Source organism: Uloborus diversus, chromosome 1 (assembly GCF_026930045.1).
Source record: "Uloborus diversus isolate 005 chromosome 1, Udiv.v.3.1, whole genome shotgun sequence".
Taxonomy (NCBI): Eukaryota; Metazoa; Arthropoda; class Arachnida; order Araneae; family Uloboridae; genus Uloborus; species Uloborus diversus.
This window is the reverse complement of record NC_072731.1, coordinates 167,824,040-167,848,345: the sequence shown is the minus strand read 5'-3', so window position 1 is coordinate 167,848,345 and position 24,306 is coordinate 167,824,040. Positions and strand designations below refer to the sequence as shown.

The 24,306-nt window shown below is 32.6% G+C and overlaps 1 protein-coding gene across 1 annotated transcript in view; it reads left to right on the top strand.

Moving 5' to 3' along the window:
* The window catches only part of LOC129216967 (collagen alpha-2(IV) chain-like), a 242,234-nt gene that overhangs the window by 204,686 nt on the left and 13,242 nt on the right, over positions 1-24,306 (top strand). The window contains exons 48-59 of the mRNA XM_054851193.1: positions 232-402; positions 3,791-3,880; positions 4,688-4,849; positions 5,761-5,946; positions 7,100-7,233; positions 10,035-10,161; positions 10,848-11,027; positions 11,251-11,304; positions 11,732-11,917; positions 12,418-12,548; positions 17,147-17,291; positions 22,537-22,773. Coding sequence (XP_054707168.1) covers positions 232-402; positions 3,791-3,880; positions 4,688-4,849; positions 5,761-5,946; positions 7,100-7,233; positions 10,035-10,161; positions 10,848-11,027; positions 11,251-11,304; positions 11,732-11,917; positions 12,418-12,548; positions 17,147-17,291; positions 22,537-22,773 — 1,803 coding nt within the window. The remainder of the gene's footprint in view (positions 1-231; positions 403-3,790; positions 3,881-4,687; positions 4,850-5,760; positions 5,947-7,099; positions 7,234-10,034; positions 10,162-10,847; positions 11,028-11,250; positions 11,305-11,731; positions 11,918-12,417; positions 12,549-17,146; positions 17,292-22,536; positions 22,774-24,306) is intronic.

Sequence of the window (24,306 nt, the reverse complement as noted above, 5' to 3'; positions counted from 1 at the left end):
GCAAAATTCTCTGGACTTTGATAAATATTTAATATTAACCAGATTGTATCTTTTCTGAAAAATTATTAACTGATTGTTTACTCATGGAATCAAACAAGTATTTTATTTAAAACCGTATTTCGTGTCAAGTGATTTCGGGGTTAACAAGTTTCAGTTGCATTTCATTTTCATTTTTAGAATTTTGTTAATGTTTTTCACTTAGCTTACTTCATTCATTTTTTTAATGTACAGGTTTATCTGGAGAGAAAGGTGAACAAGGATTAAATGGACTTCCCGGACTTCCTGGATTAAAAGGTTTAAGAGGGGATGAAGGATCTCCCGGTTTAAGGGGACCTGATGGAAAACCAGGAGTGCCTGGAACCGCTGGATTTCCTGGAAGAGATGGGAAACCTGGAGCCAATGGTAGGTTTAAATCAAAAATAAATTATCATTATGATGTAATCTCAACTATTTCAATCATTCTGCAGATAAAAATTAGAACATTAACATTTTTGGATAATAATAAAAGCAAGAAGTATTTGAGCACAAATTTACAAAAATATTGCATATACGTCTTAAAGAAAATCAAAAACCCCATTTTAAATGCAAAAGAAGGTTTGAATTTTCAATTTTAAGCAGTGCTTTGCAAAGCAGCTTTTATGTGAAAAAATATTTCCTGTTTTTGATTTAGAGACCAGTGTGTTAGACATGTACAGAAATGATGATTTACAAGGTTCAGGCTGGAGATTATCCGTTTGAGCGATTTCCATGTGTGTTTGTGTAGTTGTTGTGACTTGTTGACATAGTGGAACAGAAACTAGAAATTCATGTTATTTTAATTTTGTCTTTAATAAAAGGCTAAAGAATGTCTAACCATCAGCAGCTTAAAAAACTAACAATGTGGAGTGTTGCTGTTCTGTGAAAAAAAAAAATGCACTTCAGAACTGGCTTAAGCATTTGAACAAAGCTGATACCAGCCTTGAAATTAAACTAAAATTGACACACCATTCTTTGGTATTTCATCATATACTCAACTATCTTCTGATTTATTGTTATTTTCTTTTATTAAAAGATTAGCAAAGGACTTTGGACATTGTTTTTGACATTATTATAACATTTTATTAACTATAAAACTGTAAACTGTATAAAAGAAAACCTAAGGAGTGAAGCAAGAAATTTTGATAGTGCCAAGTCTGGGTCATATGCTGGATGAGACAACACTTTAAAACTCTATTTCTTGGAAATTACACTAAGTATGCTAGAATCAAGCAATGTTGACGCACACTGGACCAGGTCTTTAGAACGTCATACACTAACCCTTTTGGGATGCCAGCTCATAGAAGATAGCGCTCCCTCGGGACGGCAGCTGTTACACGTGGACTGTGCGGACAGACTGGAGGAATCTCTCCCGCTAAGCTTAATATACGATTTCGGAAATTACTCGTTACATAATAATATATAAAATACTTTACGTAGAAATGAAAGCATTTTTTAATAAATGATAAAAAATATAATTTCAATCATACCAAAAAAATGATTTAGAGACCAGTGTGTTTAGACATGTACAGAATATACAGAATATACATGTACAGGAAATAATTGATATTTAACAATAAAAATACAAAATACATAGTTTTTTACTATAACTAAATGTTCCAAAATTAACCAATATATTTTGTACAAAACAGAAAAAAAATGTGCCCTTAATATTATGGAATACTTGAATATTGTAACAATTAATATTTTAAAGCCACATGAAATTTTTTCAAAGCACGGATCAATGCGCATTGCACATTTTATACTCATAGGTAGTGTTTTGTCTTTTATTGTACTTTGAGCAAACTACACATCTCCGGTTAAGTTCTTTGCCTTCGTTTTCAACGTATGATTTTTGAACGTAACTACAGTATGTAGAATTCCAATAACTTATAGTTGTTTGCTTGTCGCCCGAAAGATTCATTGATGGATCAGTCATAAATTTAGATATTTCCTCCTTGGAAAGATAACGTGTTAACCATGACTACGCGAATTAATCTAAAAGTAACCCCTTGCTGGAATATCTCCCATGAAATCCCGTTTTAAAATGGAATCAGAACTAAAAACAACCATTTCAAAATGAGTATGCATTTCCCTTTTCACTTGTTAGCACATGTTTTGTTCACTTGTTAGCACATGTTTGTTTATGTTACCCTGTTTTTGCCATGTTTATACATATGCATATTGAAGTGCTGTGTTTAAATGTTACAAATTTGTAAATCTTGATGATTATAATCTACTGAACACTGTGACCCACTAACTAAGGAATGAAGATTGTTTTCACTATGAATAGTAGCTTCAATTTTGATCATTTTGTTTTTTTGCTTACTTTTTTTACCACTGTTTAATTAATTATTAGAGAAATTCTTAAGTGCTTGTCTAAAGACCTAAATGATTTTTTAAAAGAAATAATCAATCTTGGTAAGTTTTAAAGTAGGTTTATTTAGGTGAACAATAGACTAGATGATAAGACAAGGAAACCACTGAACTTTTTTTGAATGTACATTCGACTCGCGCTGCAATGCCATTTGACTTACGTAAAATAGCTATAATGTGAGTTTTTTTACCAGTAACAAATTTTACACCTAACGCGAATTCCTCACCTGCAACACGAAAGTTTTTGCAAGGGAATCACAGTGTGTAAGTTTCAGCTTTGTTAATGGCCACTAAAAATATTTTCTATGTGAATGGACCTTCATCCTTTTAGCATCACTGGCAGCGGAAGTTCCCACATCGTACTAGTTTGAACATAGCTTTGTTTGTGTATATAAATAACTACTCTTTTTTTTTTTTCATTCTAAATGCAAAAGTTGATCAAATATAAGGGCACCTAAGAGTGCTGTTTCATCTACAGTTTATGAAGATTGAAAGAAAAAAAGAAAGTTTCTGACATTTAAGGAAAAACTAAAGATTCTCGATGTGCTTGCACAACTAAAAATGTGACGAATGTAGCTCGACAATTAGATGTGAGTGAATCTTCCATATGTACAATTGAAAGTCAAGAAAAAGAAAATTTGTAAAAGTTTGCAAAGTAAGCAAAATGCAAAAATTATGAAAATGGAAGCGCTCTTGTATTGTGAATTAAAGAGACCAGAAAGAGGGATGTTACCATAGCTGGTAATGTTATAAAAGAACTAGTGAAGCAACTGTGTTTAGAAATATATTTGAATAACGGTTTGATCGCACAGCATAAATCATCTTCTGCATTTTTTTTAAGTTAGAAATATTATTACTGGATCTACTGTACATTACTATTATAGTGCATTATATTATTATTACTACATACTGTATGTACCATACTGGTTTTTTTATGTCTCTCTTTCTCATTGATCATTCGTGCATCGTAACAGTATTTTATGTTCATTAATACAGCTTTAAAAAAAAACAGTTAAAATTCATTGCTTTATGTAAGAAATGGTAATGTCTAGTTAAGGAATGGTTTTAAAACAGTTTAAGGTGGTGTTTACAAATGTCTAATATAATTGGGTATGTTTATAAAAAAATGTACAGACACCCCTTTTCACAACAGGAAATTTCGACTTTCGCGAGGGGTCTTGGAACGCATCCCTCGCATAGGTCGGGACTCAACTGTAATAGTACTTAAATGTTTTTATAGTTTTGATTCTTTTTTCTGTTTTGAATTTGAAAACTTTTGAATGCATGGAAAAATGAAATTGTACCTGAAGTTGCTTCAGAAAATTTAAAAACTGATTAAAATTATTGTTGAAATTTATATCCAAATAGCTACATTATCTTTACACTTAAATATTTTTAGGCAACAAAGGAGAAATGGGTGACATGGGACCACCTGGATTAGATGGATTCCCTGGCATATCTGGTTTACCTGGCTTACCTGGACTTAAAGGTCAGTGTTTCTAATGAAATTGAGAGCTGTATTGCTTTTCATTTTCAAGTTAAAGTAAAATTTCCAAATTCTGTTTATAATATGCTCAAAAATAACTTTTCACTTTAACAGAAAAGAGAAAGAAAATATATTTTACTGCTTTGCTCACACCTTAAAAACAATAGTAAATGTACAATGCATACATATCGACACACAAGTGTCATTAAAATGTTCAAGAATTAAAAAAAAGAAAAAGCTCTCTCACACCACACATGCAGACAAAACAAATCAAGCCTTTTGTAAACCGTAACTTCTAACATTTCAACTCTATCCCAAAGTTTACGTTAATACTTTAAGAAAAATGAAAAGTGCTATAAAATGTGAATAGTACTGGACTATTTTTAAAGCAGGAGTGTGATGAGTAATATTTGAAATTTAACACATATTAAAAATGTAAGGGAACTGTGTAAAGAAAAAAAATCCATCATGACCGAATGTATTTATTTTTAATGGTGCTACATCTTTCTACTTCACTAGTGCATCATTTTATGTGTGTGCTGCTTAATGTTATATTTTATATGTTACTATTCATGATTATTTGATTGTTCTTTTCCCATTCTTGGTTTGTATTTACCCTTTTCATATTAAACGGTTTAAGGCCCCTTGGACAAATTTGAATTATTTAACCTTGCAATCCTTGAATGAAATGATATTCTGTAAACTTCTTTAAAATGTACTCAAAATGCTTTTTTTTCCTCTGATCTTTAAGAATGTAAGAATCAACCTATTTTATTGTTTTTAGTGGAAATGTTTTGTAATTCTTTCTAGGTCTCCAAGGAGAGGAAGGCTTTCCAGGGCTAGCAGGAAGGAATGGACTTCCTGGCCTTCCTGGTTTACCTGGAGATCGTGGAATTCCAGGTTTACCTGGGGAAAAAGGAGAAAGATCTCTGTTTAGCATTAAAGGGGAACCTGGAGATGCTGGTTTTCCAGGTATTAAAAATATCAATTTGGAATATTATTGGTCACTATAAGGGGGGGGGGGGGTCGGGGAGACATTGTCAAGTACAAATTAAAATCTGAAATACTCTTGTGAGATTAATTAAATAATATTTTTAAGCTCTAATGCTTCTAAATTATAAGTCAAATCAAAATAATTTTAGATGTTCATTTTCTTTTTCTTTCATTTATTTTTGAATAGGATGAAAGTTTAGTTACTAATTGTTAATAATCTTTTGCTGTTCAGAAGTTGACAGCTATTTTAGTTATCCAGCTAAATAGTACTGGGAATCTAAATATAACACTATGCAGTGAATGATATAGAATGACTACAGCAAAAATATGTGATCTGTGCCCCAATTTTTAAATCAAATTACTGCTCCAAATTGCAATTTAACCTGCTCCGAAACTGCTCTAGAAATTTAGTTTGGATTTTCCACCTCTGTAGTAGCTACTATTTCTAATTCTCAGGCTCCAATGTGTGTAGCATTGCATGGATTGTTTTTCAGGCTTTAGCTGAATGGATATTAAAGTTGATTTAATTATAATTGTAATTTATAGCTATCGAACTACAATTACTTGCGTTATACGTGAAATACACCACCAGCTCAGTCATTTCCAGCCGAATACTGCTGTTTCGTGCTTATTAACACTCATCAGCCCGGCATAGGAAAGTGACTGAACTGGAGATGGAAAACCTCCGTTAAAACTTGCGTTATGTTTTTTTTTGTATTAGTAAGTGGTAGTTCATTTGGATGCATTTTCAAATGTAGCCAAGTAACTGCTTATAAGATATTCTATTTATGTATTTGCATAGTTATACATTTTCTTTCGTATGTTACTATACATTGATTTTTATGCATTTACATCTGCTTAATATTATAAGAAATTTGATTCATTTATAGGATCCCCTGGTTTACCTGGAAGGCCAGGTCTTCCTGGAATTCCAGGTCCTAAAGGAGAAGCTGGAAATCCAGGCTTAGCTTTAGGTGCAGATCAAGGACCTCCTGGATTTCCAGGACCTAAAGGATATCCAGGTCCGGCTGGAAGACCTGGTGAAAAGGGTGGAATGGGAGACATGGGCTTTCCAGGTTGGTTGAACAATTTATTTCAGTTCATTGTAGTTGAACCTTTCAACAAAGTATTTGGTACTGGGATAAATCCCACTGCAAGTTTCTTATTTTTTCTTCCTCATGAATTTGCATGTAAAGTAACAAAAATTGTCTTTTAATTTTAATTTTTAATGATTTTTAACTGTGTGATATGATGTTTTTCTGAAAAAGAATAATTTTCCGTCATTCCTAAGCAATAATACAGTTTTAAATACTGGAAAAATAACAAAGGCGTTCTTATTCTTTTTGGTCTTGCGATAGAATTGCCTTGTATGACAAGTAAATGGAGAAACAACTTGGAGAAACGTGCTGGACACAGTATTGTAGATGTTAACTAATATATATATATATATATATATATATATATATATATATATATATATATATATATATATATATATAAATTTGTCTGCATTATGGGGTCGTTTCCAAAATTTAAAAATTATTTTTTTCTGAAAGAGCATGCTTAAAAGCATAGGATCTGACCATTTTTTAAATAATTTGACTAAGTTTAATATCTTTAAAAAATACTTTAATTGGTGCGCTTTCATTTTTTTAAGTTTCTGCCGATGACATCACAAATGATGAAATGCTATTCACTGTTGCCATTCAGAAGAGCACAATATTTGATTCGCATCTTTACTCACGTGTACTGGCAACAATATGGTTGATAGCAAGCGTAGAGGCAATTTTTAATTTGCTGCTTGATCATCATAACATGGAAACGCAATGAAAAATGCGCCAAAGGACATCATTTGTGACGTCATAAAGACCACGCCTTGTTTGGAAAATTGGAGATTTTAAAAAATTAATTAAAAAAATAACTGTTGGGAAAATGAAAGTAATTTCTGGGTTCATGTTATTTTTTTTGCTTATTCTATCAATTTCTGTGACTAAAAGTAGTAGTTTTGACTAAAGGAAACAACCCCATTATTGCATTGAACTTCTCTAAGCAAATGTAGTGATATTTATTCTTCCCAAAATTATGACATTATCCTTCAGTGCATGTACTATAGTACATATTCCGAACCTATAGTTGAATTTATTGATTAAAAAAAAAAAATACTCCAAAATGTAACTTTAAAAAGTCTGTGTGATTCACCAGCTAAATGTTTAATTTTTTTATCAAAAGGATCTAATGGTGCAAAAGGTGATGAAGGTCTTCCAGGAATCCCTGGTGCTCCTGGTGAAGATGGTTTCCCAGGCATTCCAGGAAGAAAAGGAGAGCCAGGATTTCCAGGCCTCCCAGGCTTCATAGGTTTAAAGGTAACAATAAATGCCTAACTTTTGAATCTATTGAAATTAATAATAAAAGATGTTTGATAAAAAAAAAAACTGAAAAATTGATTTGTTTCTTTCTATACAACTGGAATGTTCAGAAATTCCTACTGCAGATGTTTGCAAAATATTGAATTATTTCTAGATGCCCCCTGATCCCTTGTTTGATTTGTTTTTTTCTTTCCCCCACAACTTGGTAGGATTGTGTTTTGCAGGTTTAATGGGTTTTGTGTTTTATTTGTTGTTGTAGGCGAAGTTCCGGGGCTCTTACGAAAGGGCAAGAGGGCAGCTGCCCCCTCACTTTTAAAAGTGAAGGGGCATTGCCTCTTCACTTTTTTAAGTTCAGAGTTAACGGTCCATATAGAAATGATAAAACTGATCGATTCACATGTTTAAAGAATGAAGAACAGACTTAATAAGTGCAGATTTTATATTTTTCTCAAATTAGTATTTTATAAAAAATAAATTTGAGCTTTAAATTGGAAAAAATGAGTCTGCTGATAGCTATCCACTGCCATTTTGAGATTGTGTTCCTAATTTTGTAAAGATCTTTTCATCAACTATGTCAAACTTCAATTCATAAAAACAAGTCAACAGAAAGGGCCCAATGCACCTGACCTGCTCACCCCATGCACCCAGTGGTTGGAAAAAACTACATTTTTTTTGTAGCGAACTACAACTACAACTACTTTGTTACAAATGTAGTTAGCTACAACTACAACTACTTTTTTAAAAATGTAGCAACTACAAACTACTTTTGAAATGTAGTCGCTACTTCGCTACTTTCCAAAAAAATAAGTAAATAAAAAAGCATACACAGTAGGTTGTCCCTCAAAAAATGAAAGTCAATTTTTCAAGCATCATACACTCTTGTATTTTTCCTCTTGTGTCAAAACAATCGTGAGAAAAGTTTCATATAATTTGCACAACGACAACCCGTGCCGACTTGCACCTGAAAGTGTAAAACAGTACTTGTATGCTAGGCCAAATCGGGGGGGGGGGGGGGGGGGGGACTTTTTTTAAAAACTCGAAAATTTTGTTGATAAAACGTTGCCCCTGTACCCAACACCCCACATGTACTACAAGAACATTTATTCAAAAAACATTTAGATATGCCACACTTGACCTAAAATTTATAATTTTATTTAAAAAATTCATTTTTTTTCAGTCATCTTTTAAAAAATTACATATAAATTTAAATAGAATATCAAGAAGTTCAAAAATTCCTGGCGAACACATTTACAGATCAACAATTACAAACGAATAATAAAAAAATAATATATTTTAAATGAAAAATTAAACTCAACCTGGAAAAAAAAACAGATCTTTGAATACTATTTGGGAGACTTAAAAATTACAGGAAAACAAAAATTTCTATTTAACGCTAATTACCTACTTTTCTACTTTACTGTTTATATTTTTCAGCTTGATAATTTCGTAAAATCTTACATTGCTGAAAATATGTATCAAAAACTTAATTTTTTTAAAGAAAATTATAAATGTTAGGCACGTGTGGGATATCTAAATGGTTTTAATTTGAATAAATGTTTTTGTGGTGCATATGTGGGGTACAGGAGCAACGCTTTATCAACAGAAATTTTGAGTTTCTAAAAAAATATTTTATTTTAATTTGGCCTAGCATTACACAAGTACTGGTTCACACTTTCAGACATAATCGGCACTTGCTGCCGTTGTTCAAATTATATATATATATATATATTTTTTTTTTTGACGCAAAAGGATAAAATATAAGAGTGTGCGACTTGAAAAATCAACTTTCGATTTGTTTTTTGGGGAGGGGGCACCCTAATACACACATACACCGTGAGAGGATTGAAAAAAAAAAAGATTGATAAATTAGCTCATCAGAAGACACTAAGAAAAATGTCCGTTATCATACTCTCACACACTGTAATGCTCGTATTTATTGTAAGTCCTCCAGAATAGTTCAATTTCATCCTTTTCTATAACATTTTCAGTAGCTTATTTTTATTTGGTGAATACTGTATAAAATTTAAGCCTCGCTAAAATATTTTTGTTCTTCAATCTTCGGTCTGTTCTTATAAAATTCACCAAACTTTCAACTTGCGAAATCACCGATATCTTCATTTTCGCGAAAATAAGTGCTTTTTGCAATATAAATATTGGTGAAATATGAAAATTACGACGGCAAAAAAACTAATGGCGTCAAACAGAACGTATGGCGTCAAATGAAATGCCTGAGGTCAGCTCGTATTTTAATGAATCTAATTTCTCATTGCATTCGCTGATGCACTTGTGTAAAATTTGCGCCAGTCAAATTCGTTTGAATCTTGATTTTTTTTTTTTTTCAGTTTATTTAAAAGTAGTTTCCAGAAATCGCTACAAACTACTATTTTTTGTTGTTAACTACTCACTACACTACTTTTTTTAAAAAGTAGTGCGCTACACTACAAACTACTTAAAAATGTAGCTACTACAGTAGCGTCGCTACTTGTAGCGCGCTACTTCCAACCACTGCATGCACCTCCTTTGGCCACTCACTTTTTTGGTGCACCAGCCGCCTATGTGTGTTGTATCCATAAAATTTTTAAAACAATAAAATATTAATTCCATGAATAAAGTTTCAAATGTCATAATTTTAATCAAAAGAATCTGGCTGAAAGCATCAGATGTTGCTAGAAAGGATTATTTTAATGCTAAGTAATTTGGGATTAAACATTTTAGTCGAAAAAAAAAAAAAAACCTTTAATAAAACTGTTGCTTTTCCTTATTTAATGATTTAAGAAACAAATGTTCTGTATTTATAGGGCGATAGAGGTTTGGAAGGCTTAGTTGGTTTCCCTGGGCCAAAAGGTGATCAAGGCTTTCCTGGACTATCTGGACGAGATGGATTTCCGGGGATCAAAGGTTTACGAGGAGAAGTAGGACCAAAAGGTTAGTTATTACTGGTATTTGCATATTAAGCTCAATGCATATTAATGCTATGCATATAAAATACTTAGATTTGCTACAATTTATGCCAGCATTTGCATAAAATGTTAAGTGTTAGCTTGAAATTTGTTGCAATAAGTTTTTATTGTAAAAATATTGTGTTGGGGTTTTTTGGTCACCGTTGTCTGTGGGTAATTCTAATGAGGATTGTTGCGTAAACCTAATGCGGATTAATAGAGTATATTGATGCTACCCTGGGACTGTTGCATTTATTCTAATGACCCTTTTTCCATTCCCCTTAAAAATTCAGGAGAAAAAGACATGCATCAATGCCCACAAACCCCTGGTTTTTTTCTTGCTGGGATTAATGCAACAATAGAGATAGCTCATGGGATTGGGATTTTTAGGGAAGTGTTAACTATATTTACGAAGTTTCTTTAATCAAATAGGAATTTTTAGGGACTAATGTTCAAATTTTAAATAGAGATTTACATGAACTGTTGTCGTTATCCTGTTGGTAAATTTTACACCTTTTTTTTTCATTTAAGCCTAATAGATGAATATGCATCACTTGATATACCTTTTTTTTCTTTTTGAGGTTGCCCATGAAAAGCCATGTGATATGGCTGGTTTTTCATAAAAAGGGCTACATTTCAGTTTTAAGCCAATCATTTATTATTTTGCATTAGGAGCTGCATCAACAGCTGTGAGTAAAGGAGCAGCAGGGGAGCCTGGTTTACCCGGACTAATTGGCTTACCTGGAATTAGAGGGGAAGATGGATTTCCAGGCCTTCCAGGCTTGAAAGGTTCAATAGGAGATCCGGGCCCCGATGGAAGACCTGGTAGTTTTGGAAGAGCAGGTTTGAAAGGTATGATAATTTATTTAATTATTTTTTGGACCAAATCGCAATCACTTTGTAAGATTCTATGTTATTTAGCTTGAAAATTGGATATCATGTTATACCTAATGTGTTTCTTCACTTTAAAAATCTTTGTTAGGTTTTCAGAGGCTGCTATATCAAATTGTCATTTTATTCTGGTAATACAATTTAATACAAATGGTTTCAACTAAGATTTGTATTCTGTGTCTAGGTTTACCTGGAATTCCTGGCCTTCCTGGCGAAGAAGGGTTCCCTGGACCATCAGGTAAATTTATAATATTGTTCACATTTCAATTTTATCAATTTTTAAACGTTTTTATTTTTTAAACTTCAACTGAAATTGTTTTTATATTCTTAGAAATAAACTTAGAAAACTCATGTTCTTCAAAATGAACCATTCTATTTAAGTTATAAAATGGTCATAGTACAGGCTGAAATTTGCATTTTCTAATCTTCAAATATGGTTTCTTACATGTGCCATTCAATTATGAATGTGATGCAGAAAACTGCAACTTTACTTTGTTGGACAAAACTTATTTACTAATGCATTAACTTTTCATTTCTAATTTGTGCTTTACCATGCTAAATTTCTTGATTTGTTTCACCAACTTTAAGATAGTCATTTACAAATTTTTAAGGTATGATTTTTTTTTTAAAAATCAATTATTCAAAATAAATTTCATTCACATTAGGAGAAAAGGGATTTCCTGGAGACGCTGGCGTTCCTGGATCACCAGGATTACCAGGCAGACCTGGAAGCAAAGGAGAAATGGGAGAATCCGGATTACCTGGATTGCAAGGAGCAAAAGGCTTTCCAGGTTTTGGAACACCTGGAGTCAGAGGTCAAAAAGGAGCACCAGGCCCAATTGGTCCTCCAGGTTCGTATCTTCATGTTCATTTTTATTAATTTTGTTTCTCTTTAAAATGTTTTGGATTTTTGAAGTGCTATAAATTAATGTATTCTTTTTCTTTATCCTTTTTTCTCAAATTTTGTAATGAACAAACAAAACTTCTTTTTATTTTTCTTTACTTTTTGTTAAGTATTTTGTTCTCTAAAACTGAAATACTATAGAAATACTAGTTCTAAGAATTACATTTATTTATTTATGTAAATATAAAATGCTTGAAAAATTTTGAACACTTCTTTGCATTAATTTGTTTTAATTTTTAAGTTGAAAATGTCTGTCAAAAAATACTGAATGAATTTACTACCTTGCATTTTTTTTTTTTTTTTTTTTGTAAATATATTTTAAAATAACAATGCTTATAATCCTAAGTAAATTTTTATGTGGATGAAAAGTAAATCAAGTATTTTTGAAAATATTTTATACTTGTATAAGCTCTTTAGTTAAAATAAAATGAAAAATTTTCTGCATAGGCTTTGATGGCTTGGTAGGCTTACCTGGAGAAAGAGGAGAACCTGGTTTCCCAGGATTGCCAGGGCTTGTTGGAGATCGAGGACTCCCAGGACTATCAACCCCTGGTGAACCTGGACTTGTTGGCTTACCAGTATGCACATAATACTGTTTTCTTTTCCTAGGATGTTCTTGATATTAACACAAAATCAACTTTCAATAGTTTTGGCATATTTAAGTTGTAGTATTACAAACTGTTTTATTCCTTAAAAATAGCCAATCTTATCAATTTTTTATCTGTATTTTTTTCAATAATTTCTTTGTCTTATTATTTTTTTATGTATCATTTTCATATTTTTAAATTTTGTTTCATTTTATTACTGTGTTTTAAAATGTTTCTGCTTGAAGAAAATATATAGCAAGTTTTAAAACCAATATTACACTACTATCCAATTTTGGATTGTTTTTTCTTGCTTGATTTTATTCTGATTTTTATCATTATTAATTATTTATATTTGTACAGAATCTTAGTTACAAAATTAATTTTTATGCTGACAATGAAGTGTATTTCATCTTTTCTGCTGATTTTGGGACCATTGACTGCATATGTAACACGGAATAGGCAAACACCTCTGTGAAACGTCTATTTATGTCGAAAATTTAAATTTACGAATTTGATGATTATCGAAATTCTATTGCTTAATCTCAAAGAATGGGAATCCACGGGAAAAAGAAAATTATTATGAAAATAAAATGCGAAATAAAATATTTGTAGTGTCAAACTACAAATCGAAGATAGGAGTTGTTCTTCCATCTGTGCTAAATGAAATAGTTTTTGCAGCACTTGAAATTTTAGGACAATAAATCTCATTCATATGAGCTACTTAATTTATTTATTAAAACATTTAGAGAAAAAAAATTACTTAAGTGCATTTGAGTGTCTTTCAACTATCAAGAACCATTCATATGATTTTTGGGTTATTTCTCTTCAACAGGGATATTAAATTTTTTGAACATACTTGGCTTCGAGAAATGATATAGGAACATAACAGGGCACAAACAATACAGAAACTTGTCCAATGATTCCTTTAATTTTTAAACCAGAACCACTAAGTGCCAATTCTCTAATTTAGTTGACATTCTGATTTTTTGAAGTGGGTGGTCTATCAGAGCATAATGCATCTAATATGGATTCTCTGTTTTCTTTGAGCTTATTTTTCCATTCAAAAATTTGTGTATTTGGTAAATATTCATTTAATTAGCATCTGACCAAGTGAACATTCTTATCTTAAGATGCAAGTTTATTTTTAGTTGACAGCGTAAAATTGTATTGATTTTTTTTTTAGATTTTTAAACAAAGCTCCAAAACGAAAAAAAAAAAAGTTAAGAGTTTGCATATGAGTTTCAACATTTACCTATTATAAATACATTTTTCTTTATCTATTTTAATCAAAAAAATATACTTAATAATGATGAAATGTCTTTTGAAATTAAGATAAGAATTATACCCTCCTTCTACTTAAGTGTTTTCTTCATTCAAAATTTCTGAAATGCATGCCAGTTAACAAGGTGTTCAATTTCATCTACAAACGTTGCATTTGTTTTTGAACTATGAAGGGGCATAAGAAGGAAAAGTCACTACTTATAGATAGAATAGTAGACAGAAAAATTGATACAGTAAAACCCCTCCTAACAGACACCCCTCTTATGTGGACAATTTTTAATTTACCTGATTCCAAGGCAAATAACATTATTTTAACCCCTGTCCTGCGGACAGCCCTCTATTGCGGACAAAAAAAAAACTATGTTCCGTTAGTGTCTGCTGTTTTACTGTATTTCAAATTATGTACAATTTCTCCTTATTACATTAATGGCCTGCATTGTATAAAATAGGTTAGATTAAAATATTTCATTAAATATTTTAAAACTAGCGCCCAAGCCTTTATTTTCCATTAATTTTCTGACTACATTTTCAATTGTGATTTTGTTGCCAGATTTACACTTCTTGAAATTGGCAATTTTCATATTGCATTACAGCAAGAAGAGAATATTAAGTCTGAAAAAAAAAAAATCCCTTAAAATTTTGATATCTTTCGCAAATCACAAAACCTTTCCAAGTTTAGTTGATATTTACATAGTTCCAACATATATAATTTTAATATTTACGGCTTACTGCAATGGGCAAAATTTGACGAAATCTTATAATAATATAAGTGTAATTATCATATACTACAGGGTACGCAAGAACTTCCTTTTTTGAAAATGAAATAAAAAATTTTACATTCCTATATAAAAATTCTTTATTATTTTCTTTTTCCTGTCACATATAACGGGAAATTATGCTTTACACTGTTTTGAAAACAATATCTGATAAGTGTTGCCCTCCATTATCAATACCTACACTGATTCAGTCGAACTCGGAAGTTTTGGTCAACTCTTTGGAGCATGTCGACTAGTATTGCTGTTTCGGCTCAGATGTGGTTCTTCAGGTCCTCCATGGTTCATGGACGATCATTATAAGCCCGCAACTTCAGATAACCCCACAAGAAATAGTCACAGGGGTTAAATCAGGCAAGTGTGCAAGCCAGTTGAACTCCCCATTCTGAACGAGCGGATGTTGGAAAAATACACCTCCCCAGTAAAAGCACGATACTGTCTCGATCAGAGCATGATGGAACAATACTTCCCATTCAGGTCTTTCCGTTGAGCCTCTCCCCACCACTCTGTGATGCTCCACACTTTGTGCACACCAAATTGAAAAAAGGAAGTTCCTGTGCCCCATCCTATAATGCGAATATCAAAATATTTTGTTGCTTCGCTACATAGAATAAGTGAGTGAGTGTGGGGGGGGGGGGGGCACCAAATAATTTTCATGCCCAGTGTCTTCCAAAATCATAGTCTGACTTTGCTGCTGACGATTGAAAAATTTGTGCAAAATGTTCATTGTATTTGCTTTAAATTGTTGCTTATATGTTCATGCATAAAAAGGAATGTTGGACATCCACTGTCTGGTTGTTAGAGATCAATAGACATGGCCGGTGAGACAAATATTTGAACTAAATTTTGTCTAAATGTACTAAATGCATGACAACAATCACAAAGCCCAAATTCTAGTTTTGAGCCATTGTTCATTTAAACTTCTAAATCTTTAGAAAAAAAACAGTAAAAATCATTTTCCAGATTACTTACTTTCTTTTACTGTAATATGCAAATACTAGCAGGAGTTGAGGCAATTATGAGACAATAACTAATAGTTAAATGAAATCATGTTTCTGTTATGTTAGCTCTTTTTAGCCTACTTTCCCAGTAAAAGTCAGAAAAAGAAGAAAAAAGCATGAAAGAAGGCTTAATGCATCTTAAAAATATCGCAAAAAAAAAGTAAAAAATAAATAAAGTTATTAAAAAAATATCGAAAAATTAAAAATTGGAAAGTAGGGTATTGAGATGGGGGAAAATGTCTGTCGGTCTGTCCCCCGCCCCTAATAACTTTTGAATGAATAGTCCGATTCAAAAAATTTTTTTTTGTTCGAAAGATCTCCGCGAGGACACCTCATTCCCATATTTCACTTTTTGATTTGAACCATTTTTTGTTCAATTTTGAATAGTTCAAAAAAACTTAACATTAGAGCCTACGGGGAAATTCAAGGCAATTCCGAACTGTGAGGCGAATTTGCTTCACACAAACTTTGTAGGAAAAAGATTTTGATGAAAAAAACTTGTATATAAAATATTTTTTGATTTGAACAATTTTCCGTTCAATTTTGAACAGTTCAAATCCCTTAACAATAGCGCCTACGGTGAAACTGAAAGTCAATGTAGATTCCATACTTGAAGGCGGATTTACTTCAAACAAATTTTGTTGGATATAACTTTTAACGCCAAACTCCAGACTTCGACTCCGAGAATTTAGGGGCACTTGACTCCGACACCTGTGCCCGACAATTAATCGGACTCCCCGACTTCGACTCTGACTTCGTAGTTTTGGAAAAAATTTATGCCCAGAGGACAAATGACTGACTCTGATTCTTAAATATTCGACTCTAACTCCTTGATCTCAAAATGAGATTGTCTCCGACTCCGACTCCGCAGCTATGGTTTTAACTGTGAAATAATTATTTTTGATATGACTTGTTTTTATTTTTACGCTAAAGTTTCAATTTAGGTACTCAATTTTTGGCGAATAAACTCAAAGTCATTTATGTTTCTACATAAAGGTATGCACAGATGATTTTTTTTTTTTTGAGAAAGAAAATTATTTCTTTAAGTTGACATTTTATTGTTTTTGTTTTGTTTTGGTAAGTGCATTAATTCATTTTAAAAAATGTTTTTGGCAACAGGGGAAAAAGAAACATTTTTTTTTGATATGATGTATTTATTTCAATGAGCTTATTAATTTTAATTATGATTTTTTCGTTTTCAAAGCTGTTGAAGATTTTTTTTAATGGAAAAAAGTGTATTAGCTGCTTTGTTTAAAAGTTGCTGCTATTTTATTTGTTCGTTTTTTTTTATATTTTTTTTTACGCATCTAATTTTTTTAGATGAGTGAGGAATATGTTATTCCTAGAAATCAGCTTAAAGTATTTTAAAAATATGTTCGAAAAAATTTGCGATTTAAGCTATTTTTGCGAATATTGATCAGGTACTAGAAAGTAGTATGGGTATACGGGAAAGTAGGCTCGTCTAGTTCTAGACAGAACTTCTTGTTATATTTGTGTTGGAAATTATTTTAGAGCAAGTCTTTTCATTATTTAGGGTTTGGATGGACTTCCAGGACTTAATGGGGAAAAAGGTGAAAGAGGTATAGAAGGCCTACAAGGATTTCCTGGTTTGAAGGGAGAAAGAGGAGAATTTGGACTTCCTGGATTGGTAGGAAGACCAGGACTTCCTGGAAATCCAGGTAAATATCACGATTTAGTGATTGTAAAGATGTTGAAGATTTTGGAGAAGGAAGATGTTGAGGATTTTAGAAAATTTATTAAGAATGTTTTTGAATAAAAGGCATACTAGAATATTTTTACTAATTGGGTTGTCCGGAAACAAAAATAAATAAAAAAAAAAAAAAAAAAAATCTGATCTTTGATGATACAAATAAAAACAATGAGAATTTGATTTCATATAGAAATCAGTAAGCAAGTATATACTGATTTCTAGGTTGCTTAGATGACAAGTCAAAACTTCAATGAGGGAAATGGTTTGGTTTTAACGTAAGAATAGTTGATTCGAGTCCCAAGGAAAGGTCCAAGCCGAGGATCACACTCTTATCTATGTCACTTTTGTCATTTCATTATTAGTTCAGTCACCTTATATGAAAAAAGGACTAAAATTGCAAAGCATGATGTAGTTATGATTTTTTAATATGTTGTTTGGGTCAGTTAGGGTAGTGTAAACCTAAATTAGCCATTTTCAGAAACCTGTGCTCACTGCGTAATTTGCAAAAAGCTGCAAAATGTTCAGACTTCCTTTCTAACTCCTAAAGTATCCAACAAGATGCCTATTTTAAAGAACATTAAATTTTAAACAATTTAAGCTCAAATGGTGCTCTGTACGACCAATAGCTTAGGAGATATCGGTCTTCAAAAATTGGACATTTTTGGCGAAAAATTAAAAAAAAATGCTTTGATCACATTTCAGCCCTACTATTGACATAAATTCCTACTCTGAAAGAAAATAAACTGAGCATATACAGTTATAGTAATTTAATTGATGTTTATTTAAGCCAAAAACCAAGTCTATAGCTTCATTAGTTCTTTTGCAATCGCAAAACAAACAAATAATCAGAAAATGCGATTTTTGAAGAAATAAGACAAAACGTTCTTCAAGACAATATAGAAGATCCTATTCTAAACAAAGGGGCAAAAAATTATATAATAAGACTCTTATGTGCATTTATATAAGTTATCTGTGTTGAGAAAACACGCCAGTTAGGAAGAAATAAAATACGACTATAGTTGACAACAGGTAACGCAAAAATTCCTTCCCCCACGTAAATATACCTATCACATTGATGTTCGACCTCATTTCATTTTCCGACTGGAAAGTTATAGACCAAGTTTTTTTTTTTTTTGAATAGAGAATATTTGTGATGTCAGGCGAATTTGTAATGATATTCAATTATCCGAAGACGGACTAGCAGAGAAACAAAGAATATAAAATGAAAATGAGAGTTCACTCATTCTTTTTACAAAAAGAAAATGAAGCTGTCCAAGTTCATCATGTCAAACATGAAACTTCAGCTGGAAACCAAGAATAAAAAGGGCCTCCCTGATCAATTAAATGCAATATTATCAAACGACTATACTTATTGAAAAAATCATACAAAAAGAAAGAATGAAAAATAGGGATACACCTGGAAACATTAACCAAAATGCTTTCATTTTTTTATTTAGCAAGTCTCGATTTCAACGCAAAAAATGCTCGCCTATATTTACAAGAGATCTGAAAAAGGAAATGTATTCAAAGGATTTTTTATGTGCACTGAAAGAAACTTCGTTTTTGTAAATCAATAAATTTTCGCCCAGTGTGTGATCATACTTGTGTAATGAACAAGTTCTAATGAAACCAGTGGCGTAGCTAGACCCGACTTTCGGGGGGGGGGGGGTTACTTCTTTTACATATATATATATATATATATATATATATATATATATATATATATATAATCGCTTGGAATTTTTTTCCTTTTCTTCTTTTTTTTCTTTCTCTTCTCTCTTCTTTTTCTCTTTTTTTTTGAGACTAACGTTTCGGGGGGGGGGGGGGGGGTTGTCCCCAAAACTCCCCCCTTAGCTACGCCCCTGAATGAAACTAATGGAGAGCCTGAAAGAACTAATCCATAACTGTAACATATTAAACAATTCAGCTGTGTGCTTTTTCGGTGAGTTTAATGAATTGTGTTCATGTTAAACTTTGTTTGAGAACTGGAATGTCTCTGAGACGTTTGTACTGTCTTTGGATGCACCAGAACGACTGCGAGCTAAAGCAATATGATTGTATTTGACTTCTCGAAATCAGAGTGCGCCAGAAGAAACGGCTTTCCAAATCGTGTAAGAAATGACACTTCAATAACAAGTTGTTCCCTAGGTTTTGATGTGAGGGAATTGAAAAAAAAAAACCAAACAACAACAACAACAAGAAAGAGATTGAAACATTATCCAAATCGCAATCGAAAAAAGTACATTTCAAAAGATCGTGATTGTTAATGGAGAGGATGTGCATCTACTAGGTTTTTTTTTGCTGTTTTTTGTATCAAACATTCAAAATATTTCCTTCCATAAAAGAGCCAAAGTCCTGTTAATTTGTATTCAGCTTTATAATTTTTTTTTACAACTGAGAAAAAAATGGAATTGCTCTTAGATTCATACTCTTTCTTCATGCAGTTAGTGTATGTGATACCACATCTTCCTATGTCTGGCTAAGAAAAACAAAACTGTGCAGTATTTTTCAAACGAACCGGGGTTGTGTTGACCAGACCACCAGAGCTTTCCTTCCTGAAGGGAATCACGAAGTTTTAACCAAAGCTGTAGAGGTGAAGCTAGTTGCTCTGCATGTAATGAGGCATCCACCGATATTCAGTGACAGTATTCAGTTCCACCTGTTCGTCAAAGCAGTATGTAATGCAACTGTGAATCGTCTTTCTTAGTCTTCAACCAAAAGAGTAGCTTCATTCCATTCATATCACTTTTACCGAGAGGTAAACAAATAGTTGGCAGAGAAGAAGGACGCCTCAGAGTTAAGTTGGTTGAAGATTAATATTAATTTTGAGATTTGTACACCACCAATAACAACATTAAACAAACCAGCCTCACCCGTCCTTTTCAGATGTCTCTCATATTAGTGCAAAAAGGGATCTATGAGAGTATGCTGTTGTTGCAGAGCTGGACTTAGCTGCTCAGCTTTGTGCAATCTGCCATTTGAAAAGACTTCCCACAACACCTTTGCCATTCTAATCGACAGAAATGGAAAAAAAAAATAATAAAATGAAAGAAATCACTCTATCACTTCTTTCTTTTTTTTCAGTTCTGCAGTACGATCATATCCATCAAGGGCACTTTAAAAAGCAAGACATTAAGTGTACTCAATTGTTATGATACATGTTAACAGGGGCGGATTTACAGTCTATTCAATGGGGTGGCGGTTGAAAACCATATAAGCCATATTCCACCCCTCAAACCCGTCATGTAGGAGGGGGGAGGCTGAGAATCAATTGCCCCCACTTTATCCTGTATTTTAAAAACTTATTGCCCCCTATTGTCCCTCACGAACTTATCACCCCCTTGAAGTGTAAAATCTCTCCTTTGGGGCTATCATCCCTAGGGTTGGAAACCACTGCACTAAGTCATAGCAAAATGTATTATCATACCAATATAGTGTAGGCCATGTATGTTTGTCCCATAGCAAAATGTATTATCATCCAACACTTTTCTTCCATGGAAAAGAAAAATGTTGGAAGACACAAATAGAAATAGAAATACAAAAATTATTAAAGTTCAAAAAAGGAGGGAGGGTCGAGCTTAGGTTCAACTGAAAAAGTGGGTAACGCTGTCCATCCTCGACTACACTAACTGTCTAAACTTAATTAAAAGCAAATTTGTGGAATGTACTTGATTAAAATTAGTAGTGATAGCTAGTAATTCCTTCAATTCTATATTATTGGTTTTAGAAAATGACGGTTATGGACCATGGAGGGGGCGGTCTCTCCCACTTCCCCGCTAGTAAATCCGCCCCTGCATTTTAATGATAAAACTAACATGTAAATACCGTTTCACCCTTTTGAAATCATTCTGTTTTCTGTTCAGATCTGTCTTATTCTAATGGGAAGTGTTTTTGTTTTGAAAATTTTGTGTTCGAAAAGAGTATCTATTCAAAATTAAATTAGGTAGGTAACTTTTTAAGTCAAAAAACGAAAAATACGGCCGAAAATTCATCAATGTGAAAGGTATACACATTGATGAATAGATATACATAGGGGAAAGTGTTTACACTACCTTTCTTAGGGCTGTCGATTATTGGCATATTTTATTTTTTTTCATAACCACCATGTTTCGCCAACACACATAACTTATATAAACACACATTACAGTCTTATTATATCATTCTTTGCCCCTTTGTTTAGAATAGGATCTTCTATATTGTCTTGAAAAGTATTTTGTCTCATTTTTTCAAAAATCAAATTTTCTGATTATTTGTTTGTTTTGCGATTTCAAAAGAACTAATGAAGCTACAGACTTGGTTTTTGGCTTAAACAAAAGCCAATTAAGTTTATTGTAACTCTATGTCCAATTTTTTTCTTGTAGAGTAGGAATTTACTTTGATATTTAGCCTGAAATGTGATCGAAGCATATTTTGAAAATTTTTCTCCAAAAATAGTCAATTTTTGAAGTACGTTATCTCCTAAACTATTGGTCGTACAAAGCACCATTTGAGCTTAAATTGTTTAAAATTTAATGTTCTTTGAAATGGGCATCCAGTACCAAAAGTTGGATAGTTTAGGAGTTAGAAAGGAAAAAACTAAAAAAAGTCCGAAATTTTTGCAGTTTTTCCCGAATTACGCAGCGAGCACAGGTTTTTGAAAACTGCAAACTTAGGTTTACACTACCCTTACTGTCCCAAACAACATATTAAAAAATCAGAACTACATCACACTTTGCGATTTAATGTCTAATATGACTGGACTATATGGATCTAAAAGCTAATCAAATGATGATTAATTGGGAATTTAACTGAAGACTTTCATTGGTAAAGCTAAAAATGCCTTGAATTCTGGCCTAAAGCTTGTTTCCTAAATGTTTGTTTAACTAGTTGTCAGAACACTGCAGCCAAGGCTGAATTTGCATGAGAGTTCATGGGAGCTCAGCTCATTTTTTAAATTTATTTATTCATTTATTTTTGAATTTTCACATGTTTGACAGAATGCAAACTATTTAGATTTGAAAATAAGTTTTAAAAGCTAAGGTTGAAAGAAAATAAGTAAGCGTTAAATACCTGATAAAGTTTTGTAAAAGGATACCGGAATATTTTGTATTATCAGCTTTTGTATTTTGAGTATAAAACAAGCCAAATTATTGTGTAGCATGTAAATTTTTTTTAAACATTATCCTTATTTGAAAATTTAAGTATTTCTTACATTTGTTGCATTTTTTCCCTAGGTTTGCCAGGACAGCAGGGTGATTCTTTTAGTGCAGAAAATATCATCAGGGTTTCTGGTGAAAGAGGCAGTCCTGGCGCTGCAGGATTGAGTGGGCTTCCTGGTGAGAGAGGACCTATGGGTGATGATGGTATAGATGGACTTCCTGGACTACCTGGCAATCCTGGTCTGCCTGGTTTTGATGGCTTACCAGGATTTCCTGGAAATAAAGGCATGGCTGGAGAACCCGGGTTCAATGGTATGTTTGCCTTATGGGCCATGATCCATATCTATTTATCTATCTATCTCCATAGAGGTGAATTTGTAAGTATTATAGTACCAGAAACCTAATATAAGATATCAAAACCCGAAGTTCAACCAATTATTTGAAGGGAGGTTTATTTTTCCTGAAAATCAGTTCCACAACAGCAGTCCAGCAGTAATTGAAAATTGAATTGAAAGACATTTTTCATTGAAAGACATATTGGAAAGGGTTCAAAGGCGGGCTACAAGGCTAATAAGTGGACTTTCCCACTTAGATTATGATTCCAGGCTTAGAAGGCTAAAAATGTACAGTCTTGAGCAACGAAGAGACTGAGGGGACATGATTCAGCTGTTTGAATTTATTAAAACGAAAGATGTTACGGGGCTAAAGTTTAGCACTGAAAACAGGACAAGGGGTCATTGTTTTAAGCTATTTAAATCTCAGGCTAACATGGATATTAGGAAAAATTATTATTTTAGCAGGGTAGTGGAACCTTGGAACAGCTTACCGGAAGAGGTGGTAACGAGCAAAGGAGTAGACAGTTTTAAGAGGGCCATTGATCTTCACTGGGGATTGTTAATTGACTAGGACCAGTCTAGCTGGGCCCAGAGCCTGTTGCTGGTCGTCACTTTTGTATTTGTATTTGTAAATCACCCCTGTATATGCAGTTGACTCTCGGTTTAACGACTTTCAAGGGACCACAAAAAATCATCCTTAAGTAGAAAGCGTCCTTAAATAGAATGCTTTTAACACTATAGTGGACCATCTGGGACCGTGAAAAGTCGTCATTAAATAGAGACAGTGGTTAAACAGAGAACCAACTGTGTATAAATATATATATATATACGATACACTATCATATACTGTATTTGTAACCTGGACAATTCAATCAAATTGAGTTGTCCTGAATTACTTGTACAATGGTTCAAATTTCTGCCTCATGAAATTCCTCATGTGCTAACCGCACAATGTGTCAGGCTGCTCCGCTGTAAAGATGTTTAGAACGGACTTTTGGAAGGGATGTGTGGTAACAAGGTGAGAGACGAAGATATTGGGGGTGGTCAGTGGAAGAAAAGGGAGTGTGTTGTGGATTTTGGCTATTAAATTATTATATAAGTTAAATATAAGCCTTTAATACAAATGTTTTTTACTTATGTGAGGATCCTCGTGTGCTAACGGAGCAAAGCATTAGGCCACTCCACTGAAAAGGAGTTTGGAATAGACTTTTGTATAGGACGTGTGGCAATAGGACGATAGAAGATCTACATTATCAAATTAGTAACTCAATCCAACCATTCCTCCAGACTTTAAATACTAATAAAGTGAAACTTGTTACAAAACTGTTACAAAACTTGTTACATAATTGCAATATTTATAGAACAAGTTAGTGGTAAATGTCAGCTATTCTCCTTTTATAAGCAATTCATTTATATTAAAAGGATATAAATGAACTGAACATAAGAGGAGAACAATGCTGAATTCTTTCACAACAAGTGAGATTTTACAGTTAAATTTATCACAAATGTT